The following is a 17024-nucleotide window of genomic DNA, read 5'->3' as shown; positions in this document are numbered from 1 at the left end:
AACTATTCAATCTTTGGAAGACTTGTTGAGAGCTTGCATCTTAGAACATGGGGGTAGTTGGGATAGTTTCCTACCTTTGATAGAATTTACCTACAACAATAGCTACCATTCCAGTATTGGGATGGCACCCTATGAAGCTCTATATGGTAGGAGATGTAGAACACCCTTGTGTTGGGTAGAACCTGGAGAGAATGTTATCCTAGGACCTGAGATAGTTCAACAAACTACTGAACAAGTTAAGATGATCCAGGAGAGAATGAGAGCAGCTCAGAGTAGGCAGAAGAGTTACAGTGATAAGAGGAGAAAGGACCTTGAGTTTAATGAAGGTGATCATGTATTCCTTAAAGTTACTCCTTGGACAGGAGTAGGCAGAGCACTAAAATCTCGTAAGCTTACTCCACGTTTCATTGGTCCTTATCAAATCCTTAAAAGGATTGGTGAAGTAGCCTATCAAATTGCCTTACCCCCATCTCTTTCAAATCTTCATAATGTCTTTCATGTTTCCCAACTCAGAAAATATGTCCATGATTCTTCCCATATCATTGAGTCTGACAACGTTCAATTGAAAGATAATCTCACCTATGAAACAGTTCCTTTAAGAATTGATGATACGAGGGTGAAACAACTAAGAGGAAAGGAAATTCCTTTGGTTAAGGTCGTTTGGGGAGGAAATTTTGAAGAAAATGCTACCTGGGAATTAGAAAGCAAGATGCGTGAAGTTTATCCATTCCTATTTTCAGGTAAATTTCGAGGACGAAATTTCTTAAAGGAGGGGAGAATTGTAACACCCCAGTTTTCCAAAATGGTTACTATTATTATTATGATATTTGGTAGTTATCTTTTATTCCAAATGTAGCTAATTCCTACTCCATTTATGCTTAATTATAGGCTTTAGAAATATATGTATATTGTTGGTTGTAAACTTTCTTTTCAATAAAATCGTTTTCGCTGGGCTGACTGGCAAACCTCGGTGTTTAGGGCATAACTTGGGCTGTGATGGTCCAAATGATGCAAAATTGGTGTCAATGGAAATCTAAGAGAAAAACGCACAACTTTTACAGAAATAGCCATTTGCAAAATCGGTCGTTTAGGAGGTCAAAATTGGAATTTGATTGATACAATTGTTTCTCGCTGGACTGATTGGCAAGCCTCGGTTTGTGGGGTATAACTTGGTCGGTGGTTGTTCAAATGATACAAACTTGGTGGCTATGGAAAGATAAGAGAAAATCCTACAACTTTAATGAAGGAAATATTTTCAGATTCGGCTGTCTATAAGGTCCAAATCAGTAGCTAAAGTCGGTGAGGAAAAGAACATGGCACCAACTCCATTAATTCATCCCACCAACTTTAATAATTCATCTCACTAATTCATTCCACTTAGTTTTGTCTAAGATTTTTTCATTATTTTCCATTTTTTAATGTGTCTTGAAGGCTATAAATAGCCCTTCACTTCTCCATTGCAAACCATCCCTCAATTCTCATTTTCTCTTCTCTTATACTCTCTTCTTCTCCTCTTCTTCTCTTTGAAGACCTAGAGGAATCCATAGGAGGTGGTTCTATCCTAGTAGAAGGAGCCTAGAGGAGGAAGATCTTCTTTAGTTTCAGCGCTTGTCATCCAGGTAAGGGGGGAGTGAGAAACCTCGCTCTGGGTGTGGGATTGTATGCTGGGTAGTGGGATTGGCCCTCAATCCTGTGTTTGTTATATGTCATATTGTTTGTATGTTCTAATTGCTTGGTTAATATACGTGTATGAATAGAAACTATGTTGAGACTATGATTGTTAAGTTGTGAATATGATGTGATAATGTGAATGTGATGATATGATATGATGATAATATGATATGATGTGATGATGAAATATGATGATGTGAAATGACCAGGAGATAATATGAACTATGGTTGAGACATGAGATATGAAATGTGATAATATGTTAATGAGATATGAAATGACCATGGAAAGTGATAAAGTAATATGAGAATGCATAGAGTCTTGTTTGACATGCATCATATGCATACAATACTCCAGGTGTGCCGCTGAGGCCGCATACCCACGACTAACTAGGTGTACCTTTGGGTCACCCACGATATGATAACCAGGTGTACCTTTGGGTCACCCACGATATGATAACTAGGTGTACCTTTGGGTCACCCACGATATGATAACCAGGTGTACCTTAGGGTCACCCACGATGATATGAGAATCTTCCGTATGGCGCCACATGCATGCATTTGTGAGTCTAGTTAAGAAAACCAATGCATGATATATGTGCAAATATGAGATATTGTTATTTTACGTATGTATTGTTTGTGTTTGGCTATCTAGTATATATTCCTACACTGTGAGCCGAGTGAGATGTTTTCTCACTCCCTTTTTCTTGTGTTGTTTTTTTTCTTTAACCGTTATACAGGTGATTATCAGCATGAGGCTGAGGATGTTGGTGGTGAAGCTTAGGCTTCTTTATGGGCTATGCTCTGATAGGACATGTGACATCGGGGTATAGATAAGATTAGATTAGGTTGTTAATGTTATTTTAAATTACTTTGAAAACTTTGAGATTTATTTCTTTGTAATTTCCGCTGATTATGTTTGTTACAAATGTGATACTCTGTAAACATGTTTGATTATTAAAGTTATATTATTTAAATTTATTGATTTATGATATCCGGGGTAGAGGGTGTCACATCAGACAACGCATTTTTTTATCTGTCAGAAAACACACATAATGAGATTACATGAAAAAAAAAAAAAAACAAAAAAAAAACGTAATACTCATGGCATTATCCAAGAGTGAGGAACAAAGCTGAGGCGGACAAGTCTGTCATATTGAATTGGCTTCTCTTAATGAGTTGGAATGAAATTGTTGGTCAACATCCTTATCCTTAATTATGAGGATAGAGGCATGAGGATGTAATATATATATATATATATATATATATATATATATATATATATATATATATATATATATATATATATATATATATATATATATATTTTTTTTTTTTAATTTTACATTTAACATTTTATTTTATATAGTTTTAATAATTTTAACATGTAAATATAAAATATATTATTAACTAGAATATTAAAATATAAGTTTATTATTTAAATACTTTTTAGAAAAATATTTGAAAATAATTATAATTTTAAAATATTATATAATTTTAAGAAAAATAACTACTTAAATAAAAAAATGACTTTATATTATATAGTTAAAATTATATTTTAATTTAAAATTTTTAAAGTTAAATTAATAGTTTTTTTTTATAAATTATATGTAACTTTACTAAACGGAAAATTTTATTACTTAAATATAATTTATACAATATCTTAATTGTATTTGTATATATTAAATACAAAAAAATATAATAATATTATCTAATTTATTATTATGATATGAAAAGAATTAAAGTTTATTATGTTTTTAAGTCTATCTTACTCTTATCTTATTTGATTTTTATATCCTATTTTATCGTATTCTTTCCTACTCAATGGTGAACCCAAACCAGATCTTACACTACTAGAATTTATTTTATTATATGCGATTTTTTTTTACAAATTTTGTATTAAAATTCGCAGCAAACATTATTCTTACGAATTTTTCTGCAAAATTTTATCTGTAAGCATTTGTTTTCACGCCTCTAACAAGTGATACATAAGTTTTTAAACTTTAAGATTGTAGATTATAAGTCTAATACTCAACTATACAAATCAACGTAAGTGTTGTCCCAACTTATATACTCTTTAATTATTTTATTTTCAATTGATGTGGGACTTGAAGTTTTTTAAAAATATTAAACTTATAAATTTAAATATTTTTTTTTTATTTTTCCTACGGATTAAAATTGGTAGGAAAATCCGCAGGAAAAGTTACTTGTGAAATTTTTCTACCATTTAGTAAACATTACTTACGAATTTATTTTTGCAAGAAACAAAATAAAATTCTTACAATATTCTCTGCAAAGTTTTTCCATGGAAAAAATTTCTATGATCATTAAAATTATAGCAAAATTTACACAAATTTCTTGTTGATTATTTTTCATCAAAAAATTTGTAAGAAATTAATATATGTAAATTATTTTTCGCAAATAAATTCATAAAAAAAAATTGTGAAATTACTATTACAAAAAAATTAACAAAAAATTTCTACAAATATTTTTTATAAAAAAATTTACAAGAAAATAATATTTTGTAGTAGTGTTACACGTTAACAAGTTCATAAGCAAATTGAATTTAATAACATTCATACAACTACTCGTCAACAATTGACACTCTTCGCACGGAAGATAGCTTAGAATTTTCTCAAGACAGATCCAGTGAACTCAATTCATTCATGGCGAGTTGTGTTGGCATTGTCTCATTATTTTGTGGGGCCAATTACTCGATTCGGACATGTGAGGAAACTATGATTCTACGATCATGCTTTTGACGGACTGATGCTCATACATAGATATATACTTCAACAAACCATAATTTGTCGTATCTGAAATACAATTAACATACATACTACATTTTGCCTACGCTTAGATACGTATCATAATACATACGTACCATAATTGACAAGTATATATATATATATATATGAGGAGGGTTATAATAATATTGATATTAACTTTTAATAAGTATTATACCGCTCAATAACTTTATATTAAATATAAATTTTGTAAATTTAACTGTTAGATTAAGAGTTTTTTTACTGTTAGATTATATATACAAAATTTTATATTAATCCAAAATGATTTGATATTTCATTCTTATAAAACAAAATTGATGTAATATATACATTTCAAAATATACTAAAATATGAACACTTTGATTACCTTCAAGTTATTGTTTAATTTTAATAAAATTTGATAGCCAAAATGCTAGGTCTAGCCATGCTGGTCTTAAGGCTTAGATAGCCAAGTTTTGATGTAGGTAACCACACATCAACCAAGTCAGGGTACCATTTTTTTTTATATAATATTTAAGCAAAATATTATTGAGAAATAGAGTACAAATCCATAAACCTAAGTTCCTCAAGGCCAATTCAAAGGGGAAAATTAAGACAAGCTACATGATAAATAGAAAATAAGTATTAAGCACTACACATCTTAGCCTTAAAGCATGTTCACAATCTAATCTTTAATAATCTAAAGTATCAATATTGAAGTCCAAAGGAACACTCTAAACATTATATTGTTATGCATAATTCAAATAAATCATATTACAATGTGCCAAATAAGATTATGAATGGAATACATTCTTTTCCTTCTCAAGATAATGCTAAAAAGTAGATATAATTAATGATTAAATTTCTATTTATATAACATGAGTCAACAACCTATCCAAAACAACCCTCCCGGATAAGTAAACACTTTGAGAGGAACAAAACTCTTTCAAAAAAATTAATAAAATAGCAAAATGGGAGTTCCTAGATAACAAACGATATTGTTAAAAAAGTATAAGTTGATTTAACTGTAAAATTCCTTAATGAGTTAATCTTGCTTCCATATACCCATTGATTGGATGAACCTCTGCATAAAGAAATAGTGCTCAAGACATTAATCATATATACCAATATTAGCACCTCTTCTCACACCAAAAAAGGATATGCTCCGCTTTCATATCAATATAACTATTAATTTATATCAATTTGATCGCCCATTTCAATACTATATGAAGAGAGACTTGATATATGGGTCAAGAAAATAAATGTTTAAGGATAGCATTACTAATCCCAATATCATGCTAAAAAAAACATACATGTTACCTATTTGACTTTTCTACAAAATCATTCAGTGAACTAAAGTGATTGAGGGTTGAACTCCGAGAATTAAACATCTTGAACATGAAGTTACTTTGTAGGACTGGATATATGTCAGTAATTTTATAGTAGGTGATTTGATAAGTCTAACAACAAGAATCATTAAAATAGATTATGATATGCTATTATATCATCTTTAAAAAGTGGATTGGAGTATAACTTAACTTCAAAAAATTGATTTTTAAGATAAGAATTTATTCTCCACTTATATCACTAGTGCAAAAATTAGTTTTAAAATCGGGGTTTTAAGATCGGTTAAAATGTGACTGATCTTAAAAGTGACGCGGTGACAATTTTGTAAATAATGTGAACACTTTTAAGATTAGTTCTTCTATGACCGATCTTAAAAGGTATGTCTAACACAACTTTTAATATCGGTTACAAAAGAACCGATCTTAAAAGTGGTTTTAAGATCGGTTCTTTTGTAACCGATCTTAAAACTTGTGTCAGACATACCTTTTAAGATTGGTCAAAGAAGTACTTTTAAGATCGGTTCTTCTATGGCCGATTTTAAAAGGTATGTCTAACACAACTTTTAATATCGGTTACAAAAGAACCGATCTTAACCGATCTTAGAAGTAAATTTTAACCGACCTTAAAAGTACTTTTAAGATCGGTTCTTCTATGACCGATCTTAAAAGGTATGTCTAACACAACTTTTAATATCGGTTACAATAGAACCGATATTAAAAGTGGTTTTAAGATCGGTTCTTTTGTAACCGATCTTAAAACTTGTGTCAGACATACCTTTTAAGATCGGTTAAAGAAGAACCGATCTTAAAAGTACTTTTAAGATCGGTTAAAATTTAACCGATCTTAAAAGTACTGTAATATTTTAAAAATGCAACGCTCTCCCTTAGTCATTCTTCCTCGATGCGCCTCTCTTAGTCATATTTCAAGATGAATAAATATATTAAGTTAATTAATAATTTATTTAAAATATTAAAATTTAATTTATAAAAATAATTTTAAAAGAGAAAGGTTATAATAACACCGGTGTAACTTTTACTAAGTATTACACCGCTCAATAACTTTATATTAAATGTGAATTTTATAAATTCAACCGTTAGATTGAAAGTTTTTTACTCTTAACTCATATATACAAAATTTTATATTAATTCAAGATGATTTGATACTTCATTCTTATAAAACAAAATTGACATAATATATACATTTCAAAATATACTAAAATATGAACAGTTTGATTACCTTCAAGTTGTTGTTCAATTTTAACAAAATTTGATATAAACATATAAAGTGATATGAACTTTCGATCTAACGGTTGGATTTACAAAATTCACATTTAATATAAAGTTATTGAGCAATGTAATACTTAGTAAAAGTTACATCGGTGTTATTATAACCCTTATCATTTTAAAATATATAAATTATTATTTAAACTTTTAAATTTTTAATAAATAATTTAAATTGTATCATAATATTAATTTTAAATAAAAATAAGTAGATTGTTAACTATACAAGTAAGTATATATATATATATATATATATATATATATATATATTAAATATAATATAATTATTATTCTTGGTAATATAATTATTATATAATTTTTGTATTTTTATAGCGGTTTAGACACACTAAAATGAGAGGGATCCAAAAATAGTATAAGTATGAGAATGTATAGTTGAGGATGACTTAAATTAATTAATTTGTACTACTTATACTAACCACACGCATTTGCTTTTTGGTAGCTTATCTCATCAAAACTTCACAGTTAAGCATGTTTGACTTGAAGTAATATAAGGATGAATGACCTTCTGGGAAGTTTCCCAGAAAATGTGCAATAAGGACAAAACACGTTGAAAAGTGAAGTGTCGTAAAATAACATCATTGAGAGGCCAAATAAGGGTTGTTACATTAATAAATTTATTAAAATTAAACCTGATACTTTTAAGCTCAGTTATTTCGTAACCGATCTTAAAAGCTGGACTTTTAAGATCGGTTAAATAACCGATCTTAAAAGTTCAATTTTTAAGATCGTCTCTTTTAAGATTGGTTCTTTAGCCAAAAGTAAAAAATAACCGATCTTAAAAGTCTTTTTTCCAACAAAGGATGGCATTTGATTAGCACTTTTAGATCAACAATACACACACACATTAGAACTTTTGGATCAATAAACACACACGTGTACACACACCTGTGCACACACACACATTAGCACTTTTGGATCGACAAACACACACGCACATACACCATATAGTTTATAATAGACAAACATTGTATAATATAGATTCATGTGAAAAACTAGTTTAAAACCCTGAAGCATGGTCTTTAGAATCCAATAGTCCATACGTTTTCCATTCTCGGCTCCCCAACTCACTAGGTATGATATGCATATATACTAGGACAAAGAAATGTTGACCCCTTCATTAATAGAGATCCAAAAAAAATTTCAAGTGAAAAGTTAAAAGACCCCCTTGCCTTATATAGCCCCTAAAGTTAATATAGTTATCTCCTTTATAATAGTGTTGCCTTATAAGGTTGGCAATGAAAGGATCTTCTCAAGTGAGGGGTATCGTCTTAAGTGAGGGGTAGGCGAAGGTTCGGTCGGGAAACTATTATTTAAGATTAAAAATATAAAAGGAAAAAGCCATCTAAGAATATAAATATGTTGTTATTATTTTAAAAGAATTTTGAGAGAAAGGGTATATATGATGAGAGACTAATTTTCTTAAAAGAAAAATCTTTACACGAACAATATTTCTAACTTTTAAAATAAACTAGTAACTTTCTATTTTTTATATATCAAGAAAATATTATTAACAATAATAGTTTTGAGAACCGAAAACAAAAACTTATCTCATAAGTTTTTCTGACTTTATTTTTATAACTACTATTTTGTATAAAGTGTTTACTAATTATTGTCGGAGAATCTAACTAATTACTTTTAATTAGTAGAAATTTTTTTTTCAATTATACTTTATTCATACTTAAATATAAGATCTTGATTAAGAGAACCAGATCTAGTATAAGATCCAATAATTTGTTGATACAGTGCCTCCAATAATTAATTATGGAAAACCATGAAATGAAATATTTTTGTAATTTTAGCGTATGATAACGTGGTCCTGGCTAGTGACATCACACACGACCCTTGAAGTCATATATATATACAGGCATGCATGCATGTTTCTCACGAGTGGGACTCCCGCCGCCGTACATGCTTGTCGAGCTAAAGCCTATAAATAAGGTTATATTGCTTATTTCCTGCATATTCTCATTCTCAACACCAAACCTATGGCTTTCTTTCAATCTAGCTTTGCTTTAGTAAATCAGCCAATATTTTCTCCAAACAAATGCTCAGCTGTGAAGTCCATCCCTTATTGTAGATGCCGTGGTAAAATCCATTTTACTATTATTGCCTTGAACCAAAATATCCACATTTCTCAAAATGGAAAAGGCAGGGTAAGGCTCTCTCTCTCTTTATTCTTTAACATATTGGAGTATTAATTAATTTGATATTGAGACTGTTTGTAGTTAACTGAATCTTCCAATCATTTTAGGAAGATCTTCAATTGAAACATGCTAAAGCATTGGAGGAAGTTAAGCGCGAACTTGTAAGCAAGGCAAGAGAAAATGCAGATCATGGTTTATCTATGGTGGACTCCTTACAAAGATTAGGCATTGAGCACCATTTTAAAGAGGAAATTGAGACAATTCTTAGTAGGAAACATCTGATGCTTAGAGCTCACAACCACCGAAGAAATGATTATCAAGAACTGTCAGAAGTTGCTCTTCAATTTCGTTTGTTAAGACAAGAGGGATATTACATCCATGAAGGTTTGCATTAATATTTACTAAAGTGAGCATATATTATTACTTGGTCAATCGATGAAGTATGAACTTTCACACGAACATCCAACATGACGTCGACACGGCTACTTTCTAACATATAGGATACTGCACACGGTATACAAACACAAATAGAAAGATTTAAATGAAATACGAGTAACGTAACAAATATCTAAATTGTTGATATATTTATCTTTTTGAATCAATCTTCTACGTATTTTCTATGACATCAATCCTTAAAAAACGAGAGAAGTTATATTTTAATATTTTATATTAGATTTTAAGATGACTCATCTAAAAGTTAAAAAATTATAAATATCTGAATAATATTGTTTATCTATATAAAGATATATGTCGACTCAAGTGTTCGAATGTAGAGGTATATATGACTTATATATGTGTGTCCGAGGCAACAATTTTTTTCTCTTTTAATTAAAGACCTAATTAGAAGTATCTTACATGTGTGAGACGAGAGTTGACATTTCAAATAAGTGAGTTGTTCATGTTTCATAGTACATAGTTAATCTATAAAACTTTGGCTTATATAGGTGTATTGATTAGTATTTTGCACTTCTTTTGTATTGATATAGGTGTATTAAAATGTTTATATTGTTTGCTGCATCTTACAGACATATTTGATAAGTTCTGGGACAAGAAAGGCATGCTGAAACAAATATTTTGTGACGACATATATGGGTTAATTGGTTTGTTTGAAGCCTCTCAATTAAGCATAGAAGGGGAAGATTATCTTCATGACGCAGAGGAGTCCAGTCGCCAGTATCTTAACACGTGGCTCTCAACATTTTATGACCATCCTCAAGTCAAAGTTGTGGCAGATTCATTAAGGTATCCTATTCATAAATGTTTGTCAAGGTTTACGTCAACAATCTTACAGTTTGACCAGACAAGCTCTTTAAAAGAGTTGTCCAAAATTGATACCCAAATGGTTAGCTCTTTGCACGTGAAGGAAATTTTTGCAGTTTCCAGGTGTGTTTCCAGTTTTCAAAATATGATGTTTGGTAGTATATATGTAGTTTGATACTAATGATGATGACTAGCTACTAATGTGTGTCTCTTTATAATAATAATGTCAAAGATGGTGGAAAGACCTAGGTTTGGCAAAGGATCTAAAGTTCGCTAGAGATGAACCGATCAAATGGTACATGTGGCCCATGGCATGCTTACCAGATCCACGATTCTCCGAAGCAAGGATTGAGATCACGAAACCATTGTCCCTTATCTATATCATTGATGATATATTTGATTTTTGTGCAAGTATTGATGACCTTACTCTCTTTACGGAAGTGGTCAAGAGGTATTGATATTTATTATTGGATATAAAATGACTTGAAGGAAGTGAAATATTAAAAGAAAAAGAAAATAAGAGAATAAGTAATAGGTGTAAGTAATAAATTTGTAATCTAAAAAAGAAGAACGAGAGAGATAAATTTAAAAAAATTATACATATATGATAGTATGTAATAGAAAAATGAAATATTAATAATGCTATGAATGATATTCTTACAAAAATTTCTATTGCACCCATTTTAATTTCACTGTAGTTATTCTTTTAGTTTCTCTTTCGATTTCTTAAAAAATCATTTATTTGGTTTCTAATTAAGATAAGGGATATGCGCGCAGGTGGGACATGGAAGGCATGGGGCAGTTACCAGAGTACATGAAAGGGTGCTTTAAGGCCCTTTATGACATAACTAACGAATTTGCTTTCAAGACCCTCGTCAAACATGGATGCAATCCTACAACCTCCTTAATAAAATCGGTACAATCTCACTAATACTTTGAACACGGATTGATTTCATTCAATGCATAGATACGCTATCATATCATATATCAAGAATTAATTAAGTATATCTATAACAATTTTGCCTATTACAGTGGGTGAGGCTCTTGAATGCTTACCTGGAAGAAGCAAAATGGTTTGCTTCAGGAAACGTGCCAAGGGCAGAAGAGTACTTGGAGAATGCGATAGTCAGCACTGGGGTGCATGTTATTCTCGTCCACTCATTCTTTCTCATGGGTGAGGGGATAACGGAGGAAAACGTGACTCTAATGGATGAATTCCCAAACATTATATCTGCAACAGCCACGATTCTAAGGCTTTGTGATGACCTAGAAGGAGACCAGGTGTGAAGAAAAATACATTATCTTAACTTCATTATTCCACTTCAAGGATATGAATATGGACATTAAATAATAGATAATGAATCGGAAAATGTACAACCTGGAATCCTGGATCATAGGTTTTCTCCATATTGAAACATCAACATCAACCTTGCATGCCTCTCTTTATATATTTAATTGAAGTTCAATATAATTAACGCAGGATGTTAATCGTGATGGTAATGATGGATCGTATTTGAAGTGCTACATGAAGGAGCACCCAGGAGTCTCTATTGAACAAGCACGAGAGCATGTCACTCATTTGATTTCGGATGCATGGAAACGACTCAACAAAGAATGTCTTATTGAAGCAAATCCATTGCCATCTTCTTTCACTAAACTTTGCTTGAATGCTGCTCGGATGATACCTCTGATGTACAGTTACGACACAAATAGCCCATCAAAGCTGGAAGAGTATGTGAAATCTTTGCTTTATGGTGGTGGTGTGCAGAGTATTCCACAAGACAAGACCATTGTTTCATGAAATAATCTATTGGAGACGAAGTATGGGTATAATCTGGATCACAACAGCAACAAAAAATAAAAGTTCATGTTCCAATTAGGCTGTGCCAAGTTAATTAGAATCGTGTAAAAATAAAATAATTAATTATTTGCTATATGAAATTCTCTTTAAAGTCTTTTCTTAGTTTTATACAAGAGGTCACACGTATATTTCACCACAAATAATCTTCTTTGAACTGAGGAAGATTATCATTGACAAAAAGGCTCTCTTTTCAAATATTTAAAGTTAATACGTACTTAAAAGATCGAATTTGATATCACACAAAAAACCTATAAAGTATCCGTTAATTTATGCACTAGATGATTCTCGAAAGTTAATAAAAGTAAATACTTTTTCCAAAATAAAATAAATTAGACATGTTAAACATACACAATAATCTATATTGTTTGTAATTAATATTGCTGAACTCATTCTCTTATTAATTTGTTAACGTACATTAGTATCAACTGTTAATTACAATTATAACAAAATAAAGTATAAAGATTTATAATTAAAAAAATGCATAATAGCGTCTGTATATATATAATAACAGTAAAAATTAAAGTTTTTATTTCTCATTACGTTAAAATTGGGTGACAGAGATGGTATTTAAAATTGGGTTTTATTAATTATTTGAAAATAAAAAAAATGACATTATATATATGTTGAGACTACTCGAAAATCAGGGAAATCGAAAGATGTACTTATGAAGCTAATCGAAAGATGGAGGAGGATGAACACCTATCTGGAACGTATTAGGAGTTTTATGTATTCGTGCTAGAAATATAGTCGAAAAGTTTGAAGCATACATAAAACTTCTCGAAAAATATTGAGATCAACTCCAGCCAATAACAGCTGATTTGAGATCGAAGACAATTATTTCGAGTTGAACAATGTTCGAGATTTGGTGAAGTTGTGTAGGTGCTTATGATCATACAAAGATAGTTAGCGTCCAAGTCGAGAAGTTAGTATACGCGAAGAACGGTTATGGGAAGTTACACTTTAGAAGCCACATAATGAGCATAGTGGGTAGCGGTTATCTCATAGTGGCCTACGTGCTTGAGCGTCTGAGTGAGTTAACCGTCATTGATTCACTCTATAAATTCAAGAAGCCTGCATTGTCACAAAGGTCGAAAAAACTCATACTGTCAGAACTAAATTCTCAAGCACTCTCTGCCCGTGCATATGGCTTTCGTGCACAGAATCGATTTTTGGTATGACTAATTCTTGACCATTTTTACCTTGCTTTTTAGGAGTAGAATTAGTGTAGCTCTTTTAATATTTATCTCTTGTAATCCATGAAATTATATCATTTTGGCATTGTAATTTTGGAACAGTATGCAAGTTGAGCCATGATTTGTATTGCAAATATTTTAATTATCCATTCTGTTCATCTTAGCATTTATATGTCTGGAAATTATTGTTTGTTAATTGTTGAAGAATCATTAGAAACAAGTAATTACTAAAATTGTCCACTCCATTTCCTGTTCTTAAATCAAAAGCCTAAATTGAAACCATTTACGTGCTAGTTCGAATATAAAGAGTCCACGAACGAATTTCACCGTAAACAAATTGGCACGCCCGGTGGGACTCGTTTAAATCATAATTGGACTAGTTTTGGGTATGTGTGTTGCATGAGACTTAGGAGTGGAAGAACAATGTCTACATCTAATAGAGAAACAGGCACGAACAATAATAATCACGTAGATGTAGAGCAAGCAAATTCCAATCCCGATAATGTGACTAACGTGACTAGGGGGGCAACGTTTTCATCCCCTGTTTTACTCGAAAACACAGCTAGGCAAACAAATGTTACTCATGAACTAGCGAATGTCACTAGGGAATATCCCTGGGGTATGCCACAGAATTGGCAAAATACCCAACCTGTGCATGTCGAAATGTCAATACCGTTAATAGGACCTAATCCACAAACGCATGTATCCCCACAGGGATATAATCCTAGGCCGAATGGCATGGGTTTTGTTATGAATGACCCATATCAACATGTAGGAACAAGTCAGGAGGGCTCTCTGATTCGACAAGGCAGTTATGTACCTACGGGTATTAGTAACCAAGCCATGATGGCTCTTCGACAACAAATGGACCATAGTAATCATGACATGATTAATTTGTTGTCAACTCAATGCAGAATATTATGACTCCTCTGTATGAATTGATAAATAAAATAAGAGAAAAATTAGGTGATGGGACACCTTCGAGAGCCATGAGCGCGAATCTGAATGAGATGGAAAATCCTGGGGGGAATGAGAATTTTCATCAGAACGTAGTTCGACCTAATAGGAATCACAGGACAACTTAGATCAAATGGTAGAAAGAATACTGAATAGACATGGATTCGACGTAGGTCAAAATGAACGTCCTTACTTTGTGTCAGCCTTCCCAGATTATATAACTCAAGTAGAACTACCCCGAGGAATAAAAGTGCCAAAGTTTTCAAAATTTGCGGGAGAGTTAACTGAGTCAACAGTCGAACACATAGCTAGGTATGGGGTTCAATGTGGGGATTTGGCAAATAATGAGTATTTAAAAATGAAATGTTTTCCAAGTTCATTGACTAAACACGCTTTTATATGGTTCACAACCTTGCCCCCGAATTCGATACACACTTGGGTTCAGTTAGAAGGTAGTTTCCATGAACATTTCTTCAGAGAAGAAACGAAAGTGAGTATAGTCGATCTAATGAATATTAAGAGGCAAAACCACGAAACTTTAGATGACTATCTAAATAGATTCAGGCAATTGAAATCTTGATGTTATACTAATATACCTGAACATGAATTAGTTAGGATTGCAGCAACGTGGTTAGATTTCTCGATACGCAAAAAATTAGTGAATGAACAGTTGAGAGACATGGCCCAATTAGCCGAGAAGGTAAGAAGAATTGAGCAAATCAAAATAGAAAAAGAAAGATTAAGAAAATTTGATAAGTTTGTTCGAAAGGAAAAGGTGGCTTACTTAGAAAATTCTGAATTCAGTGAAGATTCTAACTGTGAGGTTTCGAGTGAAGATTTTGAGATCAACTTAGCAGAACTGTGTCCTGGCCCCACGTATCAGTGTCAAATGTTAAAACCAGGAGATAGTGTAGAAGGAAATTCGACTAAGAAATATAGTTTCGACGTAACTAAAGCATAAAATATATTTGATATCTTACTAAAAGATAAACAAATTGTACTCCCAGAAAATCATAAGATCCCATCATTCGAGCAGAGAAAAGGAAAGAAATTTTGCAAATATCATAATATGTATGGTCATTGGACTAACAACTGTGTGCGTTTCAGGGATTTGATCGAAAAGGTGATTACTGATGGTCGCCTTGCTTTCGGTGAAAAGGACATGAAAGTTGACACAAACCCATTCGCTGCTCATACTGGATACGTCGAACCAGTTCCGATGGGGATCAACATGGTGGATGTTGCTGTCGAGGATGATGAGAACATCGAACCCATTTCTGATGAAAAGCTCGAGGAATTAATGGAAGATTTCGCTAAGGAACAGGAGCCCATCTACCGTAAAGAGGGAGACAGCTTAGTCAAATTCTTGTCTAAAAAGAAAGAGGTTGATAGGGAAGTAATGTTATGTCCTCGATGCAGCGCTGTTTTCGATAGAGCTGCTGCTAAAGCCTTTGAAGAATCAGATATGATGAGGAACTATAAAGCTGAAAATATTCAACAAAAACCCAAGCCCAATGCTGGACCAAATGCTGGGTTAACTATGAGGCAGGTTCATATGCCTCAATATAATGCTCCAGTAGGAAAAATGGAGATGTATAATTCATCGAGATTCGGCAATACTTTTGTGTCGAATGCGAATGTGCCTATGGGAAAATGGACTGCTCCACCAAGGCCAATGATGGGAAGCATGGGACGAGGAAAACAGGTAATGAATTATGCTGCACATCCAATGCAAGGAATTCCTGGGAAAGCTCCAAATTCGACTACAGGGCCCGGTAGAGTCTCGATTGGAGGCTATGGGCGTGGCTTTCGACAGCCTTTCAACAATCTAACCAAAACCCAGTGGAGGAGACATCAAAGGATGCGTAAGGCTACCTTTGAAGGCGTCAGGGGAAACCGTTTCTCGATTCCTGTACCTCAGAAAGGGGAATCATCTCGAAAGTGGTTTTGAGGACTCCCTAGAAGACATTTGTGGGATAGTTTCCATTCTGCCTTCTGAGTATGCTGGGGCCATAGAGGCCGTGAATGAACAAGAGGATATTCATCAAGAAGACTTCTTTGATGATCCCAACTATGAATCGAAGATCATATGGGTCAATCAAATCTCGAGGGTTGTACCTAAATTTAACTCTACTGTGTTCGACTCGCCTACAGAGGAAATGAAAGGACACCTTAAGCCCATATTGCTAACATTGATGATCGAGGGGCAAGAGGTGAATAAGGTTTTAGTCGACGAAGGCGCAGTTGTGAACATCCTGCCAAAAACAATGCTGAAGAGGTTTGGAAAATCCCTGGTTGATTTGAAGCCTCATAACATAATGATCTCGGACTACGCAGGAAAGTCCTCACACCCTGAAGGCATGATTCTGCTTGATGTGCAGATTGGGAGTGTAAAGAGGACTACCATGTTTATAGTGACGCCATCCAAGGCGAATTTTAATGTCCTACTAGGTCGAGAGTGAATCCATGGGGTAGGTGTTGTTCCTTCCACGGTGCATCAAAAGATCTTCTTTTGGAACGATGACGTG

At 32.5% G+C, this 17024-nt stretch overlaps 1 protein-coding gene across 1 annotated transcript; it reads left to right on the top strand.

The window, feature by feature from the left end:
• Positions 1 to 8962: 8962 nt before the first annotated feature.
• Positions 8963 to 12440, top strand: LOC109817878 ((3S,6E)-nerolidol synthase 1). Its single transcript, XM_020383228.3, has 7 exons — positions 8963 to 9234; positions 9333 to 9609; positions 10251 to 10608; positions 10718 to 10936; positions 11263 to 11401; positions 11518 to 11766; positions 11966 to 12440. Exons 1-7 carry the CDS (start codon positions 9067 to 9069, stop codon positions 12284 to 12286), a joined length of 1731 nt encoding a protein of 576 aa, XP_020238817.1. The 5' UTR covers positions 8963 to 9066; the 3' UTR covers positions 12287 to 12440.
• The last annotated feature ends 4584 nt before the right edge of the window (positions 12441 to 17024 follow it).

This window comes from Cajanus cajan, chromosome 2 (assembly GCF_000230855.2).
Source record: "Cajanus cajan strain Asha chromosome 2, NIPB_CcT2T_4, whole genome shotgun sequence".
Lineage (NCBI taxonomy): Eukaryota > Viridiplantae > Streptophyta > Magnoliopsida > Fabales > Fabaceae > Cajanus > Cajanus cajan.
The sequence above is the reverse complement of the archived record's forward strand: the minus strand, read 5'-3'. Positions and strand labels throughout refer to the sequence as shown.